The sequence below is a fragment of the Mesocricetus auratus genome, unplaced genomic scaffold, assembly GCF_017639785.1.
Source record: "Mesocricetus auratus isolate SY011 unplaced genomic scaffold, BCM_Maur_2.0 Super-Scaffold_4256, whole genome shotgun sequence".
NCBI classification, from domain to species: Eukaryota; Metazoa; Chordata; class Mammalia; order Rodentia; family Cricetidae; genus Mesocricetus; species Mesocricetus auratus.
In genome coordinates this window covers 95,907,916-95,933,423 of record NW_024429182.1, presented here as the reverse complement: position 1 = coordinate 95,933,423, position 25,508 = coordinate 95,907,916, and the positions used below count along the sequence as shown (strand labels likewise).

Below are 25,508 nucleotides of genomic sequence, written 5' to 3'. Positions count from 1 at the left end.
ACAACCCAGCAATTATATGCATAAGTATATAACCAAAAAGCTTGAAACAGGTACTCAAACAAATACATGTATACACATGTTCATAACAACGTAAGTCTAAGGCCAAATGGGGAAATATCCTGAATGTTCATGAATGAATAAACAACTTGTATTACATACATGCAATTGCGTTTGCAGCCATGAGATAGAAGAACCAATACACACTGCAGTATAGCTTTAAAAAAATTGTGCTAAATAACAGAAGTTAGTTACAGGTTACATTCTGTTTCATTATATGAAACACCCAGAATCAGTAAATCCATAGACACATCCCAGAGTCAAAATGCATATTGGTGATGGGCAGGAACTAGAAAGAGGAGGGAATAAGAAGAAACGATTTTATTGGATGGGATTTTTTTTTTCCTGAGGCAGTCTCACTCTGAAGTCTAGGCTGGCCTTGAGCTCTTGATAATCCTCCTTCCTCAGTCTCTTGAGTGCTGGGATTGCAGATGTAAGTCCAGGACTCCAACTCCTCCACCTCTGCCCACACAAGAACTCTATGACTCTGACTGGTCTTGGAATCTTGACAGCTCTCTCCTGCCTCAGCTTCCCAAGAGGATTGCAGCTTCTTTCTTTCCCTCTAGGCACCTGGATCAAACTAGGGCCTGTGCATGCCAGATAGGTACCTCACTGAACTGTATCCCCACCTCATTTCATGATTTTGTTTTGAGACAGGATCTCACTAAATTTCCTAGGATGACCTTGAAATCACTCTGTTGTCTAAGCTGAGTAATAATAATGATGATGATGATGATGATAATGATTTTGGCACTGGGAATTGAACCCAGGTTTTTTTTCCTATGCTAGGCACCTGTTCTTCCATTGAGCTACATTCATTCCCAGCTCTCTTCCTCCTCCATCTTCTCTTCCTGCTGCTGCTGCCTCCCCCCGGCACATTTCCTCCTCCTACAGAGTGACTGGATTTCACTATGTGGCCTTGGCTGTCCTGGAGATATCTATGTTTATCAGGCTTGTCTCAAACTCACAGAGATTTACCTGCCTCTTTCTCTTGAGTGCTGGGATTAAAGATGTTTAACACCACACCTAGCCCTTTTTTATTTATTTATGAGCAATAAGTTTTACTTTGGAGGGATAGAATTACTTTGGAACTAGGTAGAGTTGGTGTTAACATATATTGGGAATGTACTGTGAATTGTTCATTTTTAAACAGTTCATTTGTATTGTATGAATTTTACCTCAAGATACTACTTAGAAAAAATTATTTTGTATGTGTGTGGGGGGGGCTAAATGTATGTATGTGCACCACATGATCATAGGTACACACAGAGGCTAGAAGAAAGGCATTATATCCCCCTGGAACTGGAGTTATAGGTGGTTGTGAGCTGTCCAATGTGAGTACTGGGAACTGAACCCCAGCCCTCTGCAAAAGCAGCCAGTGCTCTTAAATACTGAGCCATCTCTTCAGCCTCCAGAAAGGAAAAATGCATTGTACTTTTTCAAAATTTAAAATTTCTGTGTATCAAAGGACATATCAAGAAAATAAGGAATAATGGGCCATGGTGGCATGTATCTTTAATTTCAGCACTTGGGAGGCAGAAGTCACATATACCCCAGAGAACCTCTGCTCATCCCTGTAATTCCTAGCACTCTTGAAATTGAGGCAGGAGGTTTGCTGTAAGTTTGAGGCCAGTCTGGGCTACATAATGAGTTCTAGAACATGAAATTGGTCAAAAGAATAGATTATGATTTCAAATCAATCTGGACAAGGTAAAGATTGCATGAAATAGCTAGACCTAGTTTGTATAGATTAGAAGCACTAAAGGGAAAAATGTTTATCTAATAACCTCATGTGAGCAAGACATTTTAGACATTTTTTAAGAACATAAGAGGGCCAGCCAGTGATGGCACACACCTTTAATCCCAACACTTAGGAGGGATCTATGTAAGGCCAGCCTAGTCTATAAAGCAAGTTCCAGGACAGCCAGGGCTACACAAAGAAACTTGTCTTGAAACCTCCCACCACCCCCCAAAAAAAGGTAGGGTAGTGGATGCTGGAGAGATGATTTAGTTGTTAAAAATGAATACTGTTCTTGAAGATAACCTAAGTTTGATTCCCAGCATACATATTAGACACTTTACCACTGCCTATAACTCTGACTCCAGGGAATTCAATACCTCTCACCTCTGTGGGCATCTGCACACACACACACACACACACACACATACACACACACACACTTTTATACATCTAATTTTAGAAATATAAGAGGATGGCTAATGGACATGTGTCAGGAGCTAAATGTGCTTGCTCCCAAGCCTCATGATCCAAGTTTCATAGGACCTACAAGGTAGAAGGTGAAAACCGATCCCTCTGACCTCTCATGTGCCAGGGCATGCATCCTCCACCCTAGCTACATTAAATAAACCAATAAGCAAATGAATGTAATTTTCAAAAAGAATGCAAAAGGAGTTTCATTTAGTGGTACAGATCTGTAATCCTAGGTACTTGGGAGTAATAGGTTTCTGTGTCTGGATAATAAATTTCTTCATCAACTCAGTAAGCTATATCAAGCTGAATTGAAAAAGCATAACAACAGGTTTATTTGAGCAAAGCAACTTCTGGGTGGGTTCTCTAGCCCCAGAGATTGAGGCTGGAGAAGCCACCTGCCCAAACTAAAGCAGAGGGATTATATAGTCTGTAGGAGAGGTGTGGTGTGTACCCACCACAAGCTGAGTTTGTGCCTAAGTATGGTCAAAAGTTGGAATGCTTAGGTGGGGACTTGGGCTGCTGGCAGCAAAGGGGAGAAAGTCTCAATGGTCACCAGGACTGTGTAACTGGGCATTTTTGGCACCTTTTCTTTGTTTAAGATTCTCTGAGAGAACAGAGGTTTGAAGAGAGAAAGACAGAATGGGACTTTCTGGATCATGCAGGGGTGAGCTGGAGGTCCCAACTAAACAGGATAGACTTCGAGTTTACCTCAGACTGAACAAATTAATGAGATTATGCCTCAAAGTAAAAGTAAAGAGGGTTTGTAGTATAGCTCAAAGATGAGTACTTGCCTAGTATTCCTGAGGCCCTGGGTTTAAGTCCTAGTACCAAAATGTGTATGTGGTGATATTGGTATTGAGAAGTCTCAGCCAACCAACATCAGAAGTTCCTAACAATCAGGAAAGACAAAAATTATCCAAGGCTCTTAGTAAAGACTATGGAGGAAGCAAGTCTATTCCAGAAAGAAAAGCAACTCCTGTGCTGAATAAATATCTTACTGTATGTGAGGACAAAAGAATGAAGCTTGAGTGTGGATGGAAGTACGGGATTTACTGGAGGCTAGAGAGTAGCCATTAGAGCTGGGACCCTTTAATACAGCTCCTCACGTTGTGCTGACCCCTCTCCACCATAAACTTATTTCATTGCTGCTTCATAACTGTGATGTTTCTACCGTTATCAATAGTAATATATATATACACGCATGCATATATTATACAGAATAAAAAATGGTCATGATCCATAGGTTGAGAACCACTGCAGTAAAAGATCTTCAGTTTTCTGTCAGAGAGCCTGTATTAAACACCAATGGCTGCCCTCCTAGACCTAGTAATTCCCCTCCCTTGCATGGGAATGGGGTGTGTTAATTTGTCTTTGATTTCATAGAATCCCCATGGTTGCATAGGCTTATCCCATCCTACAGATGGTTGAGATATACTGAGGAGGTACTATTCTCTTCACTGCACCCTAGGGAGAATGAGTTAGTAAGCCTTCAAAATTATTCTCAGGCATGTTAACCTGTACAAACTAGGCCTTGACTGGTGGAGAGATAAGCATAGCCTTTTTTATACTAGTATGTGGCATATGTGCCCAAGAGAATCAATTCCTTGTGAGCTGAAAGGTCTGCCTGTCTTTCACAAGGAATCATTGAGGAGAGGATGCAGTGAATCTGCAAGCTAAGCTAAGTGTGCTATGGGTGCCCTGACTCACCATGCCCTCCCTTGTCTGGCAGTGACTCGACATAATCACCTCAAGGACTTCATGCTGGTGGTGTCTATTGTTATTGGTGTGGGTGGCTGCTGGTTTGCCTATATTCAGAACCGTTACTCCAAGGAGCACATGAAGAAGATGATGAAGGATTTGGAAGGGTTGCACCGAGCCGAGCAGAGTCTGCATGACCTGCAGGAAAGGTAAGGCCTTGCTTCTTTACCCAGTCCTGGTACTGTCAGCTCTTGGGAGTCTCCTGTTTTGTGAACCACTTAGCTCCCTGTTGACACTCCTTGACATGTGTGTAAAGGCTATATCATTCTCTAGAACTGTTTTGAGATCATAGCTTCCTGCCCTGAGTCATTAATCCTCTTGAGAGGAGCTTTCATTCTATTTTATTTAAAAACAAAACTTTTTTCTCTCTGAGCTTGAAAAGGAGCTGTATAGCTGCCAGAGGTCTTGAGCTTCCCTGTCAGGGGGCTTGTTATGGGTCATTCTGTTTCTTGTCCTACTTCTTGATTGCTCCCTTTCTCATACAGATAGATACATGAACTGTTTCTCATGGCTCCCAAAGAATCTTTGTAAATCAAGCCAGTCACGGGGCCACATGTTTGCTATAATCCTAGCATTTTGGAGGTGGGGGTAGAAGGATGAAGAGCACAGGGTTATCATGGACTACTAGCAAGTTCAAGACTGAGCTACATAAGACTGTTTCAAAAAGAAAACAAAAAATGGGTGAGAATATAGCTCAGTTGATAGAGCACATGCCTAGCATGTGCCCATAAAATTAGACTTAGGGCCCTGGCAAGGTAGTTCAGCAGGTAAAGGTGTTTCCTGCTAGCTTGACACGCTGAGTTCAACACATGTGGATGTGGATGTAGAAGAGTAATTCCCAGAAGTCAGAATCATCCTCTAATCCCCATATGCTCCCATGTGGGTGTGTGCACAGACACACATACTCAATGTAAAAACATTTTTTAAAAACTGGACTTTGAGGCAGGAGGATTAGACATTCAAGGTCATCTTTCACTACATAGCAAGTTTGAGGTTAGCCTGGTTTATTAAAACCCTGTCTCATAAAGAAAAAGTAAATAAATAAAGTAACTTCCTAAAAAACTTTCATCCTATTTCCTTAGTTTTTTTCTCATATACTCTGTACATCTTAAGTATTGACTTCTGTGACTGAGTTTCCAGAACTCTTTGTTATTAATCCGAAGGTTGGGGCAGAAGAGAGTTGATGTCTGAGCATATGCTTGTAATCTCAGCATTTGGGTGGTAGAGGCAGGCGAATCAGTAGTTTAAAGTTATCTTCAAACATAGGGAATTCCAGGTCATCCTGGGCTATGAGACCCAATCTCAAACTCTCAAACTGTCCCCCTGAAAGAAGAAGCCTGCTTTGTTTCTCCCATTGCCTCCTCTGCCCTGTGTGTGTGTGTGTGTGTGTGTGTGTTTGTGAGTGTGTGTGTGTGTCTGTCTGTCTACACACGATATGTATGTGTGTTTTGAGACATAATATTACTATGTAGTCCAGGTCTAGGTTGGCCTTGAACTCTTAGCAATCCTCTTAAGAGCTGAGATTTACAGGTGTGCACCACCAACCTGGCTTCTTTAGGCTTTTTTGTTTGTTTGTTTGTTTGTTTGTTTTTATGACAGGGTCTCAATGTGTAGCCAAGCCTGGCCTAGAATCCATGGTGGTCCTGCCTCAGCTCCCAGGTGTTGGAATTACAGAAGTTTACTACCATGCCCCAGGCATTTAAAGAGCTACTTTTAAATAGCAACAACATTTTCTTTGGATGGATGAGGAAAGGCTTTCTCGTAAGAAAGCTTTCTTTTTGGTTTGGGAGTGGGTTTTTAATCAGTTAGTTAACTAATTTATTATTATTTTTAAATCTATCCTGAATCTCACTACATAGTAGACCAGGATGGCCTAGAACTCAGAGATATGCTTGCTTCTGCCTCCCAAGTGCTGAGTCTAAAGGCATGCACCGTACCTGGCCTATGAGCCACATACTTTTAAAAGTGCATTATTGCTTTTAATAATCACAACTCTTTGAAGTTGTTAAGTACTACTATTATCCCTGTCTTAGAGTTGAGGAAAGGAAGGCTAGCTAGGAAGGGTACATGCCATCAATGACAATGACTTTTTAAAAAGGTTTGTTTTACTTTATGTGCACGAATCTTTTGCCTGCATGTCTGTATGTGTACCACGTGTGCCTGGCAACTGAGACAACAAAAGAAGGCATCAGAGCCCCTGGAACTAGAGTTATAGCCAGTTGTAAGCCACCCTGTGGGTGCTTGAAGCCCATGCCAGCTCCTCTGGTGGAGCACAAGTATTCTTAAGTCCTGAGCTATTTCTCTACCCATGAGCTAGGAATTTTGCACTCTCTCGCTTGGCTTCTAGGGGGAGAGAGGAGTTTGATTTCTAAACTGATTCATGGTTACTCTGCTGGGCCCCTTATTCTTGGGTCCTTGCCAACCTGAGGCTAACTGCTGCTGTCTGAACAATTCCCATACTTCATTCGTCTGAAAAATATGTACTGTTTTCATTCCAAAGACAAAAGAATCTAAGCAAGAGACATTCCAAGTTTGGGGATAAAACTTAAGCTCTGAGCCCTCCTTGCTTCCCAAAGCCTCCAGAACTTAATAACTACTATAGCACTAAGCAAGAGATGGGCACCCTCCTCTGGACTTGTGCATACACATACGTGCCCTTCTCCGACAGATGCCACACATGCCACTTTGTCTCTCCGGTCTATAGAAATACTGCCATCACGAAGCTTTGGTGAATAACTATAACACCAGATATACATTCCAATTAGGATTTCACTGGTTTTAAAGCAATTCTTTGAGGCAGGCAGAAATTTTGTTTCCTTTCTCTGTGAAGACATGGGTGAAATGTGACCAGGGACTTTCAATCAAGATGCTTAATTTTCTTCCTTATATTGCCAATTGATTGTTGCCTTGGAGTACAACAGTGCTTGACTATATTTATTTGCTCATTTCTGCACCCAATAATACTTATTGATATCTGTCTCCATTAGACAATCCAGATACAAGTGGGTCCGTTTTACTTTGATGGTACTCTGTATTAAAGAGGAAAGAAGTAACACTGGCTTTTCAGAAGAGGCTGTTTAGGAGACAAGAGTCTTTCAGTGAAGGGTTGAATCCCTAGTGGTACAGTTTCTTGCAGTTGGGTCATGGGACAGTAGAATCAGCCAGAAAAGGACATGGGAGGAGATGACACCCTTTTTTTTCTTTTTCTTTTTTTTTCTTAAACTATGCATGTATCGCCACCTGGTGTCCATCCAATTAACTCCTTCTCTAGAGGCAAATTAGGCAATAAACGGCTGTTGGCGAGCTGCTTGTAGCCAACTGTCTCTTCTTATCAGGGCTGCAGTCACAGGCCAGTCTGGATTGCTGTTTTTAAAAGACCAAATTCTATAACTGTCTTTTAGTCACTTTTTTTCCTCTGTTGATTTTGAGACATGATCTCTTTGTCTTCCTGACTCTGCCTCTCAAGAGTTGGGCTTATAGATGTTCTTCACCATGCCTGGATATTTTCATAGACAATATCTATGGTTTCTCTTTTTTGTTACTACTTTTGGTGGTGGTAGTGATGGTAATCTCACTGTGTAACTCTGGGGTGCCTGAAACTTGCTAGGTAGACCAGGTGTGAGTGTGTGTGTGTGTGTGTGTGTGTGTGTGTCTGTCTGTGTGTCTGTCTGTGTGTCTGTGTGCTCAAACGTATGTACATACATGCACATGTAAGTGCATGTTGCTTGGAACAGGCATTTGAGAGTCTAAGAGGTCCAGCTAATAATTCTTTTCTCTTCTTCCATAACTTCCCTCCTACCACCACCTCACCTAAATCTGAACCATTAGGTGTTGCCTCACTTTTATCTATCATTAAGTGCTTTCTACATTTATGTCTTGAAATGGGAGAATAATTATGGACTTTAAAATCACAAAGATTTGAATTCTAACCTTTTATTTGCCTTCTTCATATTCAGATTTGTCCCAGGCTGATGTCACTGTCTGCTTGGAGGACAGATGTGTACTGCCTTGTAAACTAGTAGTTGTTATAATTTCAATGTGTGAGATACTTTAGGGGAGGTATTCAGATGTTTGTGAACCTGGCTTTATGGTCTTGTGTACTAGCAGCAGAATAATAGGCAACATAAGAATTAAGGCGAATGACTGTGGTTTCTGTTGGCCCTGACTAGCTCAGATCTGCACACCAGCAGAAAGAGAGGCTATAGGTGGCACCTCCTTGCCTGGTATCCTCCAACTTTCTACACTGACCCCCCCCCCCCAGGCTCCACAAGGCCCAGGAGGAGCACCGCACAGTTGAAGTAGAGAAGGTCCACCTGGAGAAGAAGCTGCGTGATGAGATCAACGTTGCCAAGCAGGAAGCTCAGCGGCTGAAGGAGCTGAGGGAGGGTACTGAGAATGAGAGGAGCCGCCAAAAGTATGCTGAGGAAGAGCTGGAGCAGGTAAGAGTTTGTAACGGATGCCTCAAGGGGAGTGTAAAGGGCAGGGGGCCAGGGTCTGGCTGGAAAGCTTCATGTGTGAACATTTTGAATCTGGTTCAAATCTTTCCTCTAGACTTACTAATAAGGGTAGTGGGAAAGCTATAACAAATGTTTACCATTATTTTCAAAGAATGGCAGATAATGGGAGATAGAAGTGATTCTCGTACCCCTCCCCTGTTTGCACTGAGGTAATTACATCAAGTGAACAAACCCTATGTATCAAGCTGGTAAGTTTTTACATATGGAATGCCCGTGTAAGCGCCACCCAGAAAGCGCAGTTTGCTCTGGCCAGATTTTACCCCAAGAGTAACTGTTGTCATAGCCTCTAAGTTTGATTAGTTTTGCATGATTTTGAATTTTATAAGATTATCAGCAGGACTGGAGAGAAGGCTTAGCAGTTAAGAGAATGTCCCCTTACCGAGGAGCCAGCACTCATGTTAGGTGGCTCACAACTGCCTGTGACTCCAGCCCCAAGAGATCCAACACCCTCTTCAGGCCTCCATGAGTATATCACCCACCCCACCACAGTATACACACATAAGTTTTCAAAAACTTCATACAAATGGCATTATATAGTGCTAGGAGTGTGGCTTAGTGGTAGAATTTTTTTCCCAGCATACATAAGATTCTGGGCTCAATCTCCAGCACAACAAAAATAAAATAAAACAGAAAGAATGGCATTATGTATGTGTACATGCTTTGTGCATTTGGTTTTTTTTAAATTAACATTGTGAGAGTCATGTTGCATGTCATGATTGATGATTGATTTCCATTACACAGTAGTCTAAGAAAGCAAAAACAAACAAGTAAAAAAACAAAAACCAGTGGGTGTGGGGCTGCACACCTTTATTCCCAGCACTCATGGATCTCTGTAAGTTCCAGACCAGCCAGAGGTATATAGTGAGACCCTGTCTCAAAAAAGAAAACAAGACAACACCCCAAACAGGTTTGGAGAGATGACTGGGGGTTAAGAGCAGGTTTGATTCCCATCACCCAAATGGTGGCTCACAATCATCTATAACTCCAGTTCTAGGGGGTCCAAACCTCTCTTCTGATTTCTGAGGGCACCAGACACATACATGATGGACATATATACATTCAGATAAAACATTCATACACATAAAATGAATATTTTAAAAAAGAAAGTACAATGACAAGCCACAATCAGAGAGGAAATAATATAGATACACACACACGTTTACATTGAGGGTATATAAAGAACTCTTACAAACAAGAAAAGACAACACAAAGTTTTTATTTTATTTTTAGTGTCTAGCAATAATTTTATTTTATTATCAATATACCACATACAGATATAAAATACCAAACAAGTCCCTATTAAGCAGTTTGAAAATCAGTATACAGGGGTGGGGGAAGCTAGAGGCACAAATGAATGGTAAAGAAATCTCACAAAACTAGAGGTGAAGGCCCAGTGAGTTTAGAATATGGCTGAGACAGGAAGGACCCTCCAAGTTCCAGGCCAGTCTGGGATATGGCCAGTGAAACCCTGTATCAGAAATAGCAACAACAAAATCAGAAAAAAAACAACCTGGAGTTATGATATAGGCCTGTAATTAACCCTTAGGAAATAGGGGCAGGAGGATCAAGAGAATTCAAGGTCATGACTGCTGCATATTGAGTTGATGGCTGCCCTCTGCTAAGGTGAACTGGGGAAAAATAAAATTAGAATCTCTACCTCCTGTTGACCAAGGAGCTGGTATATCAGAGGCAGAAATCACTGAGCAAGGGCTCCTAGGATGTGGCTCTGTGGGCTTTACATAATACCCTTGATATAGATTCAGAAGCCCTTGGAGCGCTATTTGTTATTTGCCATGCCATCTTTGTCTTTATACTCAGGTGTCACAGGGATCAAGTGTCTCTGAAAGGCCTCTAGAGTTGCAGGATGTTTGGTTCAGCTCAGAAAAGACAGGGAGACTGTGCACCAGAGTGCACATAATCATCAACTGTGCACACAGCAGCATGTAGACTCTGAGCGATTGGTGGGAATGAACCTGGACCACCGCCAGCTTTGAGACTTAGCAGTGCGCCCTGTGGTAAGCACAGTACTTGATGCTGAGCTTGATGTGGTGGTGCAGATGGGCAAATGGAAGTCACAACTCCTGCTCTGGCATGCGCCCATGTGATGAACCCTTCCGTGGCTTGCTTTTCATTCTGGTTGAATCTTGCAACCAGGATCTAGTAAAGGTATGGTTAAGGTAGGGCTCCATCTTACAATGTTCCTCTAGCTCCAAGTACTACTCTAAGCTATACTTACTCATGAGAACTGTCTTAGTTAGGGTTTCTATTGCTGTGAAGAGACATCATGGCTATGTTAACTCTTATAAAGGAAAACATTTAACTGGGTGGCTTACAGTTTCAGAGGTGTAGTCCATTATCATCATGGTGGGGCATAGCAGTGTGCAGATAGACATGGTTCTGGAGCTGAGAGTTTTACAGGAAGTGCAGGCAACCGGAAGTAAACTGACATACTGGGTGTAGCTTGATCATATATGAGACCTCAAAGCCTACCTCCACAATGACACACACACTTCCTCCAATAAGGCCACACCCACTCTAATAAAGCTGCACCTCCTAATAGTGTGTGTCACTTCCTTTGGAGGCCATTTTTTTTTCAAATCACCACAAGAATCCAGTATGCTGGAGTTCAGGGAATGCCAAGGTTCGTCCATTTGGACTATAGTTCAGTTCGGGTGTTTGAAGCCTGTTCTGAAGAGCTAGGCTTAAATCCACCTTCCACCTTCAGGCACTCCTACTCTGTATCTCTCTAACCCAAGGATTTGAGTGAGAAGAGCTTCACAAATCAAATGGCTAATTGTTTTTTTAAGTGCAAGTTAAAATAATAGTGGAATACCATTGTGTTTATCCCAATGTCTAAAAACATAGAAGCCATGCATCAGTGGTAGCAGTATTGATAGGAACAACTATTGTAGAAAAATACTAAGCATTTCCTACTCCCTTCTCTGCCTCCAATGTTGGGGATCAAACTTAGGATTTACATGTTAGCAAGCACTGGACCACTGAAGCACATTTCAAGCTCTAGTACTGTATACCCAACAGAAATGACCGTTTATGCTCACCAAAAGATACATGTTCAATAATACTACATCCATTGTAGTGTTATACATAAAATCAGAAATTCTAAAAAGTGATTATCAACAGGAAATGAAAAAATTAATTATAGAGTACTTACTTAGTTTATTATTACTCAGCAATGTAAATGAGCCCTCAAATGCAACCAGGAATAAAATGACTTGAACCCAGAGCTTTGCATAAACTAGGCAACTACTCGACTACTAAGGTATATTTCTAGCACAGTTTTTAAAAACTTGATACAGATTCTCTCTCTCTCTCTCTCTCTCTCTCTCTCTCTCTCTCTCTCTCTCTCTCTGTGTGTGTGTGTGTGTGTGTGTGTGTGAGAGAGAGAGAGAGAGAGAGAGAGAGAGAGAGAGAGAGAGAGAGAGAGAGAGAGAGAGAGAGAGAGAGAGATCAATCTAGGCTTGAATTCATTTTGTAGTTCAAACTGCCTTGAATTTTTTTTTCCTAACCTTGGATCCTCCATAGTGCCTCAGATTAAGGCCTGCCACTAGAGTCTTCTATATTGCCCAGGCTGCCCTTGAACTTCTGATCTTCTTGCCTTACCCATCTGAGGAAGGAGGACCAGAAGTTCAAGACCAGCTTCTATCATATAGTAAATTCAAGGCCACCCTGAGCTGCACGAGACCCTTCCTCAAAAAACTAAAGCTAGAACTGTAGAGATGAGTTACTGGTTAAGAGCACCGGCTGCTCTTCCAGAGGACTGTGGTATGTGCACCTCTGTTACAGGCAGTTATGCGCTACTTCATGTGTTCTAGGAGCTGAACATGTCCTCTGCAGGAGCACTGTATGCTCTTTTTTTTTTTTTTTTGGTTTTTCAAGACAGGGTTTCTCTGTATTGTTTGTTGGCTGTCCTGGAACTCACTCTGTAGACCAGGGTGGCCTTAAACTCTCAGAGATCCGCCTGCCTCTGCCTCCCGAGTGCTGGGATAAAAGGCGTGCACTACCAATGCCTGGTGCACTATTCACTCTTAACTGCTGATTTGTCTATCTATCCACCAGATTTAGATTATCAACCAAGTACTTTGTCTACCACCTGTGATATGTTTTTTAAATCTGCTATTATTTTTTAAATGTGTATGAGTATTTTGCCTGCATCTGTGTCTGTATACCACATGTGTGCCCACTGTTCAAGGAAACCAGAAGAGTGTGTTAGATTCCCTGGAACTGGAGTTACAGATGGTGTGAATTGCTCCGTGGGTGCTGGGAACTGAACCCAGGTTCTCTGGAAGATCATCCATTGCGCTTAACCGAGCATCTTTCCATCCCACATTGTGGTGTCTCAAGGCCCACACACAGACTCCAACTCACAGTGACAGATATATTCCTGAAGAGATCAGGAAGGCTGGCTGAGATTGACTGTGTGATCGGGAGAATGAGCTGATGTAATATGTAATAGGAAAGAGAAGTGTGCTGCTGCAAAAAAGAAAAAAGTCTCCATTTGAATTCTGCTTGGCACTATTGACAGTGTGATCTTAAATAGGCTGTTTTTCTTTTCTCCGCTTACTTTCTTGTATCTGAAATTCAGAGAACAATCATCGTCATTTCTTCCTACTGCAAGAGTTGTAAGGCTGGTATGGACTGTGAGTTGTGAAGAATTGTACAGTGTTGGAGAGGGTCTCAGTGTCAACAAGCAGACTCACTTCCTATGTCCTCTCAGGTTCGGGAGGCCTTGCGGAAAGCAGAGAAGGAGTTGGAATCACACAGCTCCTGGTATGCTCCCGAGGCCCTTCAGAAGTGGCTGCAGCTGACGCACGAGGTGGAGGTGCAGTACTACAACATCAAGAAGCAAAATGCTGAGAAGCAGCTGCTGGTGGCCAAGGAGGGGGTGAGGCCTGCTTTCCTGTGGCCTCCCTTTGCTCTCCTCCCTCCTCCCTGTCCTCTTGTTTTTGCGCCCCTCCCCTCATTCTTCTCTGTTTTTCCCTGTCCCTCCCTTTGCGTGAGTAGATAATTGACAGTGGGTTCTGGTTTTTTCTAACGTACACTTGCTAATGTTTGGAGAAGGGATTGAGTATAGGGTACTCCCTCCTGTCTTGTGGGCATGCTAAAGCAAATGGGAGTGCGCAGAGGGCAAGCTTCCTCGGCTTTCCCAGTGCCACCGGAATAGAAGTCCTCCGGGCTTGGGTACTGACACTGGAGCCCTTTCCTTCTCCGTCAGTTCCCTCTAGTCCACCTGCTTCCTCCCCTTGCCTTACTTCGCGTTTCTCTTTTCTTCTTTCTCTTCCTTTTCTTGTGAAGCTTTAGTCATGTTAGGAGGATGGGAACCAAGTTGTAGGAAGGCCTTATTTCTTCCAACTATGACCCCATACTCTCTTTAAGCTGGGTGCTTCATCTTTGCAGGCTGAGAAAATAAAAAAGAAGAGAAACACTCTTTTTGGTACCTTCCATGTGGCCCACAGCTCCTCCCTGGATGATGTGGATCATAAGATCTTAACTGCTAAGTAAGTAGCACCCGTTATCACCTCCACAATGACCATCCGTAGAGGTTGAGGTGAGGCCTCTAACCCCAATCCCATCTCCTTGAGATGGAGTAACATCTCTGGTCTCCTGCCCAGGCCCTGACCCAACTCTCACTTTGCTCTTAAATTTATGAATTTGCCTGGTGGTGGTGGCACACACTCTAATCCCAGTACTTGGGAGGCAGACACAGGCAGATCTCTGTGAGTTCGAGGCAACCCTGGTCTACAAAACGAGTTCCAGGACAGACTCCAAAGCTACACAGAGAAACCCTGTCTGGAAAAACAAAACAAAAAGTTTATGAATTTATTGTGGTTTTTATTTATACATGCCTATACCCAAATTTGTTTCTCTGAAAAGTGACCCTGTTCTCATTGAGTTTTCCACATGGTCTACACCTGCGGTTCTCTTTCATCTGTCTTCAGGCAAGCACTGAGCGAGGTGACAGCAGCACTGAGGGAGCGTCTGCACCGGTGGCAGCAGATTGAGATCCTCTGTGGCTTCCAGATTGTCAATAACCCTGGCATCCACTCCTTGGTGGCTGCCCTCAACATAGACCCCAGCTGGATGGGCAGTACTCGCCCTAACCCTGCCCACTTCATCATGACTGACGACGTGGATGACATGGATGAGGAGATTGTGTCACCCTTGTCCATGCAGTGTAGGTGACCTCTTTGTAGAGAAGTAGCCTTTGGTACACAAGATGAGAAGTCTGTGGCCTCTGCTGTGCTTACACAACTGGGGAGGATAACCAGGAAAGAAGTCAGCTCCTGTCATTGGTTAATAAAACAGTTCACATTAAGATATTTCTTTATAGCTGTCCTTTTAGTGTTATTTTTTCCCCCTTGCTATATGCCTTCTCTGTCCTGTGTCTATGTGTCTTTCTTTATTCTGTTTTTGTTTAGCTCTCCTTTTTCTTTTTCCTACTATCTACCTTTGTGCAAAAATTATCCTCTTTAGAGACTTTTATTTATAGTGTAAAATAATATGCATTTGGATTATTTGTGTTTATTTCACATTATGTTTCTTATTCTTAATTACTAAAGCAGGTGAATAGAATGATGTCTCTTTTCCTTGTCTTTCTGCGTGGGAACCCCATATAGTAGCAGTTCTTTAGAGTGGTCTGTCCCTAAAGTCTCCAAGCTGGGAGGCATTCTTTCCCAGGAGGGAACTCCTGTATAAGTATGTCTGACTAGCCACCAAACTTGGACTCCTGCCACCCCCACTCCTGTTTGTTTCTTCTTTCTTCTTTACCCCAAAGGTGATGAGAGCTTAGTAGAGGACAGCCCAAGAGCCAGCGTTCCGTGCGAATGCTTTAGTGCCTCCCCTTCTGGTCCACAGCTGAAGTTTTGTTTGGGTGGGGATTATTTTAGCTAGGTAAATTAAGCATATCTATGGTAAAGGTATTATCTTAGGTCCATACCTTGCCAGGACAGAGGGCATTGCAGGCCTGGTTTAGGATCTCACTTCAGGAGGCCATATACATTCCCTGCCTCCCCTGCAGGCCAAATTTATATTTCAGACAAAGGTTATTTGTAAATGTCCTTTTTAATGAACTGATCCTGGAACTTGCTGTTTAGTTCAGGCTAACCTTGATTTCTGGTAATCCTCTGATTTCCACCCAACCAAGTGTTGAGAGTATAAACATGTTAGTGCCATGTGGATTTTTTCAATAGTACAATAGGCCAAGCCTCTTTGTTTCCTTGATTTGATATCTTTTTTGTTTGCTTTTGGTTTTGGTTTTTTGAGACAGGTTTTCACTATGTAGCTGGCTGGCCTAACTTTACTCTTGGTAGCCCTGGCTTGCCTGGACTCTGTGTGAGCCATGCTGGCCTCAAACTCAGATATCTACCTGCCCCTGCCTCCCAAGTGCTTGGAATTAAAGGTGTTTGCCACCATTCCTGGCTTGATCTAATATCTTGTTAGGTCTTTAGCCAAAGGCTTAACAAGGTTTAGGTCACTAGTAGGCAAATCTGGATCCTAAGTTACTGGTCTTAAGTATCCAAAGCTCTCTAGGTTAGAAGGAACCTTCATTAGCTCTGAAGGTTCTGCTCCCCACTCATTCCCTGTCCCCAGCCCTTCCTGTATCCCATTGATAGAAAGGCCAAAACCCTTCATAAATCAGATTCTCTTCTCCTTTTGGCCTGGCTGTTGACCCTAGATGCTGCCTGGCTGATGGGGCGTAGGTTCAGTGACCGCTCTCTCTGCTCTACATCCGCCGGCTCGGATGATCAGTCCCTCTGGAAATACCCGGGTTTGAGGAGCCCCTTTGGGGCTTTTATTTTTCCGACTTTTGGAACTAAACCAACACTCCTATCCAATGGGCCCCTTCTCTTGCCTGCCTCACACCCCTGCCTGCTCCCTCTGTCCCCTCAGCACTGTCCTTACTAACTGAGGGAGGGGTTCGGGGGTAATAAGAATCAGCCTGCTCAGCTGAGGATTGGAGAAAAAGCATCTATGGTGATGGAAGCTTAGGCCTTTCCCTTCAACCCAGCCATGGGTGTCCCAGTGGACCTTCCAGCTAGGCTGGGAGGGAAAGGAAAGGAAAGAACACTCCTTTTTTCCTCTTTTTCGTGTTTCTTCCCTTTTCTCCCGGTTTCTACTCCCACCCTCTTCCCTTCCTTCAAGCAGTTCTTGCTTTGAAGGTTACCAGCTGTATAAGCCCTGCCGCCTAACTCCACACTGTGGGATTGTGTTCTTTCCATGGGTTGGCCTTGTAAACTCTGCCACCCTAATAACCTCTGACTTTCTTCAGCTTTTAAGGAATAAGTATCTTTTTTTTTTTTTTAAGTTGGAGCAGGGATTGAACCCAAAGACATGTTCTGGCACATCCATAAGTTACCTGGTGCCCTGGTCAGGATGATAATTATCCTAGCACTGATCTAGAAGCTAGGTCATTGTATATGTATGTATTAGAGGAAATGTGGAAAGGCTTTTTTGTGTGTGTGAATTTTTAAAATGCATTCATGCTGCGTATGGTGGCACATGCCTTTAATCTCAGCACTCAGGAGACAAAGGCAGGTGGATCTTTGAGTTTGAGGCCAGCATAGTCTATAAAGTGAATTCTGGGATAGCCAGGACTACATGGAAAAACCCGGTCTCCAAAAACTAAAACAACCCCCCCAAAAGGCGTTCATTGTCTCACCATAGCTGAATACTTTTTCTTACATTTTTCAGTCAATTTAAGAGATTTTATTTTTATTTGAAATTATATGATATGTGAGTTTGGGTTTGTGCACATGAGTGCAGTGCACACACGTGCAGTACCCGCAGGGTCCAGAAGAGGGCATTAGATCCTGGAACTGGAGTTACAGGCAGTTGTGAGTTGCTCAAAGGGTGCTGGGAACTGAATTTGAATCCTCTTCAAGAGCAGAACATACTGTTAACAGATGGGACATTTCTCCTTCCTCCTCTTGTGAATTTTTAAAAAGTGACTAAAATATTTATTGAGTACAGTGACCTGTGTAGATATTTTGGAGGTGCTACTTGAAAGTCTCAGAACAGCCCCACAGAATTTTTTTTTTTTTTTGGTTTTACGAGACAGGGTTTCTCTGTATTGTTTTGGAGGCTGTCAGTCCAGCCCGGCCTCGAACTCACAGAGATCCGCCTGCCTTTGCCTCCCGAGTGCTGGGATTAAAGGCGTGCGCCACCACCGCCCGGCTGCCCCACAGAATTTTACAGATGTGGATTAAAATGATAATGTAGGTGGTTTTGGGCCACAGCTAGAAGTAGAATGGCTTGGGTTCAAACTTTAGTGTTTTGTGTTACAAAGTTCAAGGGTATTTCATTAAAATTGTTATCCTTCTTCGTCCCTTGAAAGTTTTTGATGTTTGTTTTTTGTTTGTTTATTTTTGTTTTCTGAAACAGGGTCTCATTATACAGCCCAGCCAACCTCTAGCTCACTTTATAGTCTGTTGACTTCTAACTCATACTCCTCCTGCCTTGGCCTGTCAAGTACTGAGATTACAGTTATGTCCTACTACCTCCAGCTACAGAGCATTTTAATAAGTATCTTCCATGTTCTTGATTTTAATCTAAAAATATTTTTTTAGAAACATCACTTTTAGTATCTCTGCTGACTCCAGGCAAATAGATGTATTTTCATTTTTTTCATCATCCCACCTTTATGTATCCTTCCATACAACTATTAATAATGATCCAATGAACCTGCTTGTGTGTAAGTCCTTGTCTGTGTTGTGGATTATTTGCTGAGATTAGTTTAAAAGGAAAGGCTGGTTCTTGCTGCTCTCCCGGACCTTGCTCCAAGTCCCTGTCCTATACTGCCCTGCCTGTGTCCTCCCACTAACTGCCTTTCTGCTTCCCCTTATAGTGACACTGGCCTTAGGTCTCCTTCCACTGACCCGGGCACTTCATCTACAATCTCCCATCCTTCCAGGTCCCACAGTGGGAGGTTTCTGGGAGGTGGTATCCTTCTCCCTGGATTGGGTATCAAAGGTCCAGAGAGGTATCTAGCAGGCATATCTTTATGGGTTCCTGCTTGCCTGCATCCAACCTGGGTTGGCCAATCCTTATACTTTCTCTGCTCTCCTTGCAGCCCCCAGCCTGCAGAGCAGTGTTCGGCAGCGCCTGACGGAGCCACAGCTTGGCCTGGGATCTCAGAGGTTGGTAGAGGGCGAGGCTGGCCACTTCTTGACAAGCCGGGTGTCTCTGCGGCGAATGCGTAGCCTTTCATCGGGACAGTCTTTCAGTTCTGAAGGCCACGGGACCGGCCCTGCATCTGCCTCTGCTTCTTCTTCCTGCTCCTCCTCCACCACCACCATCGCCACCACCACCTCCACCACCACCACCACCACCATCAACACCGTCCATGTTCACCCTGCTTATTATCACCACAGCACTTCCTATTTCCTCCAGATGGATCCCTACCCTGACCCAACCCCTTCTGACAACATTGCTGTGATGTCTGGCCATTCAGAGAGCTTGGGGTATCAGCTGTCTCTCTTCTCTTTCTTCCTTCCCTTCCTACTGCTTTTACCTTGGCCTCTGCCTGCTGCCTGCTGCCTGTTGACCTCTGGGAGGTGTGATGGGGAATCTTCTCCCTTGTCCTTTCCTATCTCAGTTCTGGGATTCCTTATTAAGGTCAACTTAATTTCCTACACCTGTCTTCCCTTTGCTGTTTGAGGTTTTCTGACTCTAAAAATGAGTAACTGTCCTCTTCCCTCACGATCCTATAACACTTGTTTAAATTATGTACTCTCAGCTCAGTTATCTCGTTTCCTTTACTCCTTAAACAAATGTACTCTGTGTTTTTCTGAACATGGGGATTCCTAGATAATAAGATGCCATCCCAGTAATCATGACGTGTAGTCTTATCTGGGAAAGGCACACAAATACTTTATGAACTGACTTTCTAAGTGCTCTGGGGTACTGAGGAAGGAGGAATGACTAACAATGTGGATCTAGGTGGAATGCTTCACAAAGAGATGACATTGGTGATAAAACCCTATGCATAGAGAAAGGAAATAGTGTTCTAGCTGAGGGAAAGTTATGTGCGGAGGAATGGGAGTGTAAGAACATACATATTTGTAGTGAAACTCCTGCATATGTGTTGGAGGGAAGGAGTGATAGATGAGGTCAGAATGATGAAAAGTTCAGAAAGGCTAAGGGTTTGGCCTTTATCTTTTCAGAAATGGAGCACCATAAAAAGGTTTCTAAATGAAAGAAAATTGACTATATTTCCATTTTAGAGGACTTGGGGTAATTACAAGTGCTCCCTGCTAAGTTTGATGACCTGACTTTGAACCCAAAAGTCCACATGGTAGAAGAAAAGAGCCAACCCCTGGAAGTTGCCCTCTGACCTTTACATCTGTGCACATACACAAAATAAATATGTGTAATGAAATAAAAATTAAAGTCTTTCTATTTAGAAATAACACGTTAGTGTTCTGTATGCAGGAAGGAAAGAGAAGACTAAGGAGTTTTGAGGCATTGCAGCATACTGCTTGGGGAAGTACAGAGATTTTGGCATGGGATGATGATTCTCTTGTAACTGGCTAGAGGTACAGAAAGAAGAATCTAGTTTGACCCCTAGGCTTTTAGCTTGACTGAGTAAATGAGCACAGCCTTTATGGAATTACACTACAGGAGAAGAAATACAGATTTGAAATTTGGGGAAAAATTTTAAGCAGGTATTTTAATACTTATTTGTTAAGGCTCTGAAGGGGCAGTTTTTCCCAGGTCGCAGAGATAATTAAGACAGAGTAGAGAGTAGAACATGACTTTTCTTTCAGGGCACATGTTCTTCTGCAAGGTCTCAGTAAGTGACCTAGAAAACAGTTGAAAGTTTCTCCTCAGCCTGATCTGGCAGCTCATTCTTTCACTGCTAGTATGTCAAAATGTTAGGCTAAGATCAGAGGTAGTAACCTTAACCTTGTATGGGACAAGCTTAGGGTGCTGTGAGAAAGGACTTACCTTTGGACATACCTCTCATCCCCGAAATTGTGACTTTGGCCCAGTCCTTGTTGCTGAGCTACAGCCTGCTCACTCTGTTGATTTCCTTTTGTCCAGCCTCACTGTGGCTACCCATCTCTCTACCTTTGCTTCATGTACCTTTAGGTGGTTATCCTTGAGGGCTGCTCCTTTTGCTTCCATGAAGGAACTGCCATAACTGGGATTATTGCTCAGCAGAGCTGTCCATTTTCACTCTCCTCCTCATTTTCATCTGGAAGTTTGGGAAGAGAGACCACTCCTCACCATACTTACTGAGGAGCCTGGAATGGGTTGGGGAAACTAGGGGTTGCTGTAATTTCATGCTCGTAGGTCTAAGCTGAGGGCAGTGGGGAGGAAGGGGAGGGTAGTGCCTGAATTCACCTGGCCTGTTCACTGCTTCATTTTCTTTTGCACCATGCACCAGAGGATCATCTCTAAAGGCAAACAGGCTCTCTAGTAAGGTTAGTAGCTTGGGATGGGAGTCCAAGGCAGCCTAGCCTTTGGGGAGGGATAACTCTGGCCAGAAGGTCTCAGAAGTTCAGGGAGGGAAGGTGAGCGTGCCTTAATGGACCATTTTCCTCTTATATCTACTAAGACTTTCTCCTAGGTTCTTATATTTCTATGGAGTTCTTTGCATTTAATTGATGAGGGAGGCCTGGAAGGGTGAGGATCAAGAACAAGTTCAGGACTGTGGGTCAGGGGAAGTGAGGCTGGGGAGGGCCAAGCCTTTTTATCTCCTTTCCTTAGTGCTATAAAAGTAGAAATTGCTAAGATCCTTACCTCCTCAGTTTAAAAAAGCCACCATTTTTAGTGCGGTGTCTCAGAATGTCTTGACACGTTCTTAGTGGTTTATGTTTATGGGGAGGATGGTTATGTGTTTAGAGAAACAAGGACACTTTTTATTGTTTATGATACAGTTGTGGCTGGCCTCAAACTTGCTATGTAGATAAGGGTAATTTTTGACTCCTGAACCCCATGTCTCTACTTCCCAACTGGTAGGAGTAGAGGTGTGTGGTACCATGCCAGCATTTTACTTAATTTATTTTGTTTTTGAAACATGGTTATCTTTATATATCCCTGACTGTTCAACCTGGAGCTCACTATGTATGTACAGAAGATTTGCCTTAGATTTGGGGTAGTTCTTCTGCCTTAGCCTCCCAAATACTGGGACTACAGATGTGCACATGGTGAAGGCACATTTAGGTAGAAGCAAGGACCAGTATCAGATATATAAAGCCAAATGGGATACTGAATATTTGTAGACAGTAGATTATGTGGCTGAAGCAGTATTTGTAGTAGTGGAGCTGGAGCTAGCATTGTTTCCCTTCCACCTGCAAACAGGAAGGTACTGGCCCATGGAATTGCTGTTTTGTTAGTTGTTCCTTGAGAAAAAAAACCTACAGTAGCTATGAGCCAACCCCTTTACTTTTGCCTGTTTCAGAGGGCTAGTGCCTTTTTTAACCTTTGACCCCTGACTTCCTTCTTACCTGGTCCTATGTTTCCTCTCCTTCTCTTCTGACTCAGATGTTTGTACTTTTCCTTCATCCCTCTCCTCTGCCTCTGTTGTGGGCTCTCAGGCCTCTAGGAAAGTGAAGGGGAATTCAAGATTGACAGGGTTTCCTAATATTTACCTCTTTGTTATAGAGGCAGGAGCAGTGGCATTTGGGATTGGCCTTCCTGGGCTCAGCCACGCCCTTAAAAGATTTCTAGTCCCTGAACTAGACTCTGCATATATGTCTAATGTGTAATGTCATGATCCCATAATTCAGACCTGCAAAGAAAGCCTCTTATGACTGGTCCCATATTGGCCTTTCAGGTTGGCTGATTTCGTTGCCTTTACTTCTGCAACACTTTGCAATTTCCAAGTGTTTTGTTAACAGTTTTGTTCCTCCAAACAGTCTTGTAAGATAATTAGCTTGATAGAATCTTCATTGGGCAAAAATTGAGGCTCAACAAAGTTAGATGACTTTATCTAAAATCATACAGAAGAGTCTAGAGCTCTTCTCAACCCCTGTACCTTAAAGGCCAATGTTTTGTCTTCCTATGCCTCTCTACGTTCCCCCTGTCAGCATAACTCTGAACCAAACCCCACACTTCCTGCTTTGATTTGAACTCTGCAGAACTTCCCCATGGCATTCTAAGAATCCTGTGAGAGGGGAGGAAGAGGCAACATCTTGGCCTTTGGGATGAATGAGGGATTGTTTGCAAGGCTCTTCTAACTTCTCCTCCCCAGCCTTGGTCAGCCCCGCTGACTGCATGTGTCCTTTTCTTTGGAGCCTGACCCAGACTGCATGTATCCCAGGTGTGATGGAATTAAGTAGGAGGGAGGAAGGCTTGGAAAATGATGATTCAGAGTAACATGCAGCTTCTATGGTAGCTTAGGGTTGAGTCCTAAGAAACTTTACCAGCTATGGGAAGGCAGGTTATTGAAGAGGATGCCTTTGGAATTTGAGCCTATGGTTTCTATCAGTGTAGCACCTTGGTATTTAGCAGCGATGGGGCCCAGACATTGTAAAACTGTTTGCCTGACAATGACGACATATAATAACATTTGTTTTTGTTTCTTTTTTGTCTCTTTTCATCATTATTCCCTTTTTCCTGTTTCTACCTACTTTTTCCCTCCATAATCCTACTTTTCCTCTCTTTTTTCTTCTCTCTATTTCCCTATATTCTATGTTCCTTTTTCTTCTCTGTCCTATATCTTTCAGGGATTTGACCCATTCCGATTCGGAGTCCTCCCTCCACATGAGTGACCGCCAGCGTATGGCTCCCAAGCCTCCTCAGATGGGCCGTGCTGCAGATGAGGCTCTCAGTGCTATGCCTTCCAATGGCAGCCATCGGCTGATTGAGGGGGTCCATCCAGGATCTCTGGTGGAGAAACTGCCTGACAGTCCTGCTCTGTCCAAGAAGGCATTACTGGCGCTGAACCATGGTCTAGACAAGGCCCACAGCCTGATGGAGCTGAATCCTTCAGGCCCACCTGGTGGCTCCCCACTTTTGGATTCTTCCCATTCTCATAGCGCCAGTTCCCCAGATCCAGACACACCTTCACCAGTTGGGGACAGCAGAGCCCTGCAGGGTAGCCGAAACACACGAATTCCCCACTTGGCTGGCAAGAAGGCTGTGGCTGAGGAGGATAATGGTTCTATTGGTGAGGAGACAGACTCTAGCCCAGGCAGGAAGAAGTTTCCACTCAAAATTTTTAAGAAGCCTCATAAGAAGTAGGCAGGATAGAGTGCAGTGTTGAGACAGCCTGTCCTTCCCTGGGTTTTCTGCCTTCTCCCCCTTCCTTTCTTTGAGAAATCCAGCCCCCAGAGTGGGCATGGAGGGGCTGGCCCAGGGCACTGTACATACCTGCCCCACTCATCCTTGGCCCTTCATCATTATTTATTAACTGACCACCGAGGCCGGCCTGCCCTCCAAACCATGGCTGCTGCTGTCACACGCTCTCCACTCCAGTGCATGTCCTAGTGCTGTCCCCAGTTCCCAGCTCTACTTATCTCTGCTCTTCCAGTTTTGAGGTTTGCTTTTGTTTCTGTCCCCTGCTTTCAGGCTCCTCTGCCCCATTATTCCCCAACTTTCCTAGCAGTTGTGGGAAGATAGGAGGGGTAACTTCTGACACCTTACCTCAGATCTCTTCATCCAACTCGTAATCATTCTGCTTACCCCAGACTGGGCCAAGGTCCTAATCTCTGAGGTTTGTTCTATGGAAGTGTAATGGGCTGGAGGGAACCTCATCTTGGAGCTCATTTGGATCTCCAGGGCTCCATTCAGGGAGTGAACCAGCTCCCAGGGAACAAGTCACCAGAGTTTTGAGAGAGGCCAGGCTTGTATTGATGGGGAGAGACTTGTCGTAGTTGGAGGATGAGTAGATGCCAAAGCTGTGGGCTGTAAGGCACTTGCCGTTTTCTCTTGTCCTGCCCACTTCTGCCGTCCTCTTACCTCTACTCCCCTACACTGCAGGAGTGTGTCTCTTACGAGGTGCTGCCCTGAAACTCCTCAAGCATCAATACGGCTGGGGCTCAGGACAACTGGCTCCCTTGGCTATGGGAGCCACAGTCATGACACAGGGCTCTTGTGGAGCCCTGGGCAAGGATGTTGTATTTGAACCAAAAGACAGTTTTAAAGTAAAAAATAAAAGAAGTCTCCTGAATTTCCCAAGTGCCTGCACAGCACCCTCCTTTGTCAGACTCCATTTTCATTGTTACTGTATAGCCTGGGCCAGAGGCTCAAAACAGACACAACTGTTTTGGGGAGGGGCTGATGAAGGAAGATGGTACATGTGTGAAGGCTGCTGTGTGACCACTTCTCCCCTCACGCCTCCCATCTTCCAGACAACTCTCCTTTACCTGTTTTTGCTATGGCTGTAAAGGTATTTTTCCTTCTGCCCCATTCTGTTATGCCTTTGCCCTGAGATCCTAGTTTGGGCCTGGGTTGGGTGCAGCTGGGGCTGGTCTCAGGTGGGTGCTAGGCTCTAGACTGCCTTGTAGCCCCCCTGGACACCCTCACATGGGTTTTTCTGTGTTATTTCATAAGATTCTTTGAAATCCAATAAAGCATGTAGGAGATTTTAACCTCTGCTGGCTGTGACTTTCTCTTTGTGTTTTCTGTGGCTTAACAAAAGGGATGAAGGGGCTGGTGAAACCGCTCAGTGGGTTAGGGCATTTGACATTAAGCCTTAGAGATCCAGAGTTTCATTCCTGAGACTCACATGGTGGAAGGTCAGAACCAAATATGAAAGTTGCCCTCTAATTTGCACACAGGAGCTGTGATGTGCATGCACAGAGAGGAACACAGAAAACACTTTTGGTTTCTCTTGAGACAGGGTGTCCCTGGGTAGTCATGGCTGTCCTGGAACTTGCTCTATAGACCAGGCTGGCCTCGAACTCAGAGATCTGCCTTTCTCTGCTTCCCTGGGATTAAAGTTATATCATACCTAGCCTAAATAAATGAATAATTTTTTTTGTTTGTTTGTTTTTTAT

General features: G+C 43.8%; 1 protein-coding gene across 5 annotated transcripts in view; it reads left to right on the top strand.

The window, feature by feature from the left end:
- The window catches only part of Stim1 (stromal interaction molecule 1), a 157,930-nt gene extending 132,830 nt beyond the window's left edge, over positions 1 to 25,100 (top strand). For 2 of the 5 annotated variants that reach the window (XM_013116343.3, XM_013116342.3), the window contains exons 7-14: positions 3,999 to 4,176; positions 8,289 to 8,466; positions 13,280 to 13,447; positions 13,960 to 14,060; positions 14,502 to 14,737; positions 16,238 to 16,330; positions 18,632 to 18,698; positions 23,235 to 25,100. In XM_013116343.3, the coding sequence (XP_012971797.1) occupies positions 3,999 to 4,176; positions 8,289 to 8,466; positions 13,280 to 13,447; positions 13,960 to 14,060; positions 14,502 to 14,737; positions 16,238 to 16,330; positions 18,632 to 18,698; positions 23,235 to 23,751 (1,538 nt within the window). In that variant the 3' untranslated portion in view covers positions 23,752 to 25,100. Of the gene's footprint in view, positions 1 to 3,998; positions 4,177 to 8,288; positions 8,467 to 13,279; positions 13,448 to 13,959; positions 14,061 to 14,501; positions 14,738 to 16,237; positions 16,331 to 18,631; positions 18,699 to 20,950; positions 20,988 to 23,234 lie in introns of all 5 variants that reach the window. The other 3 variants (XM_013116345.3, XM_005074062.4, XM_005074061.4) reach the window with 3 other exon arrangements.
- The last annotated feature ends 408 nt before the right edge of the window (positions 25,101 to 25,508 follow it).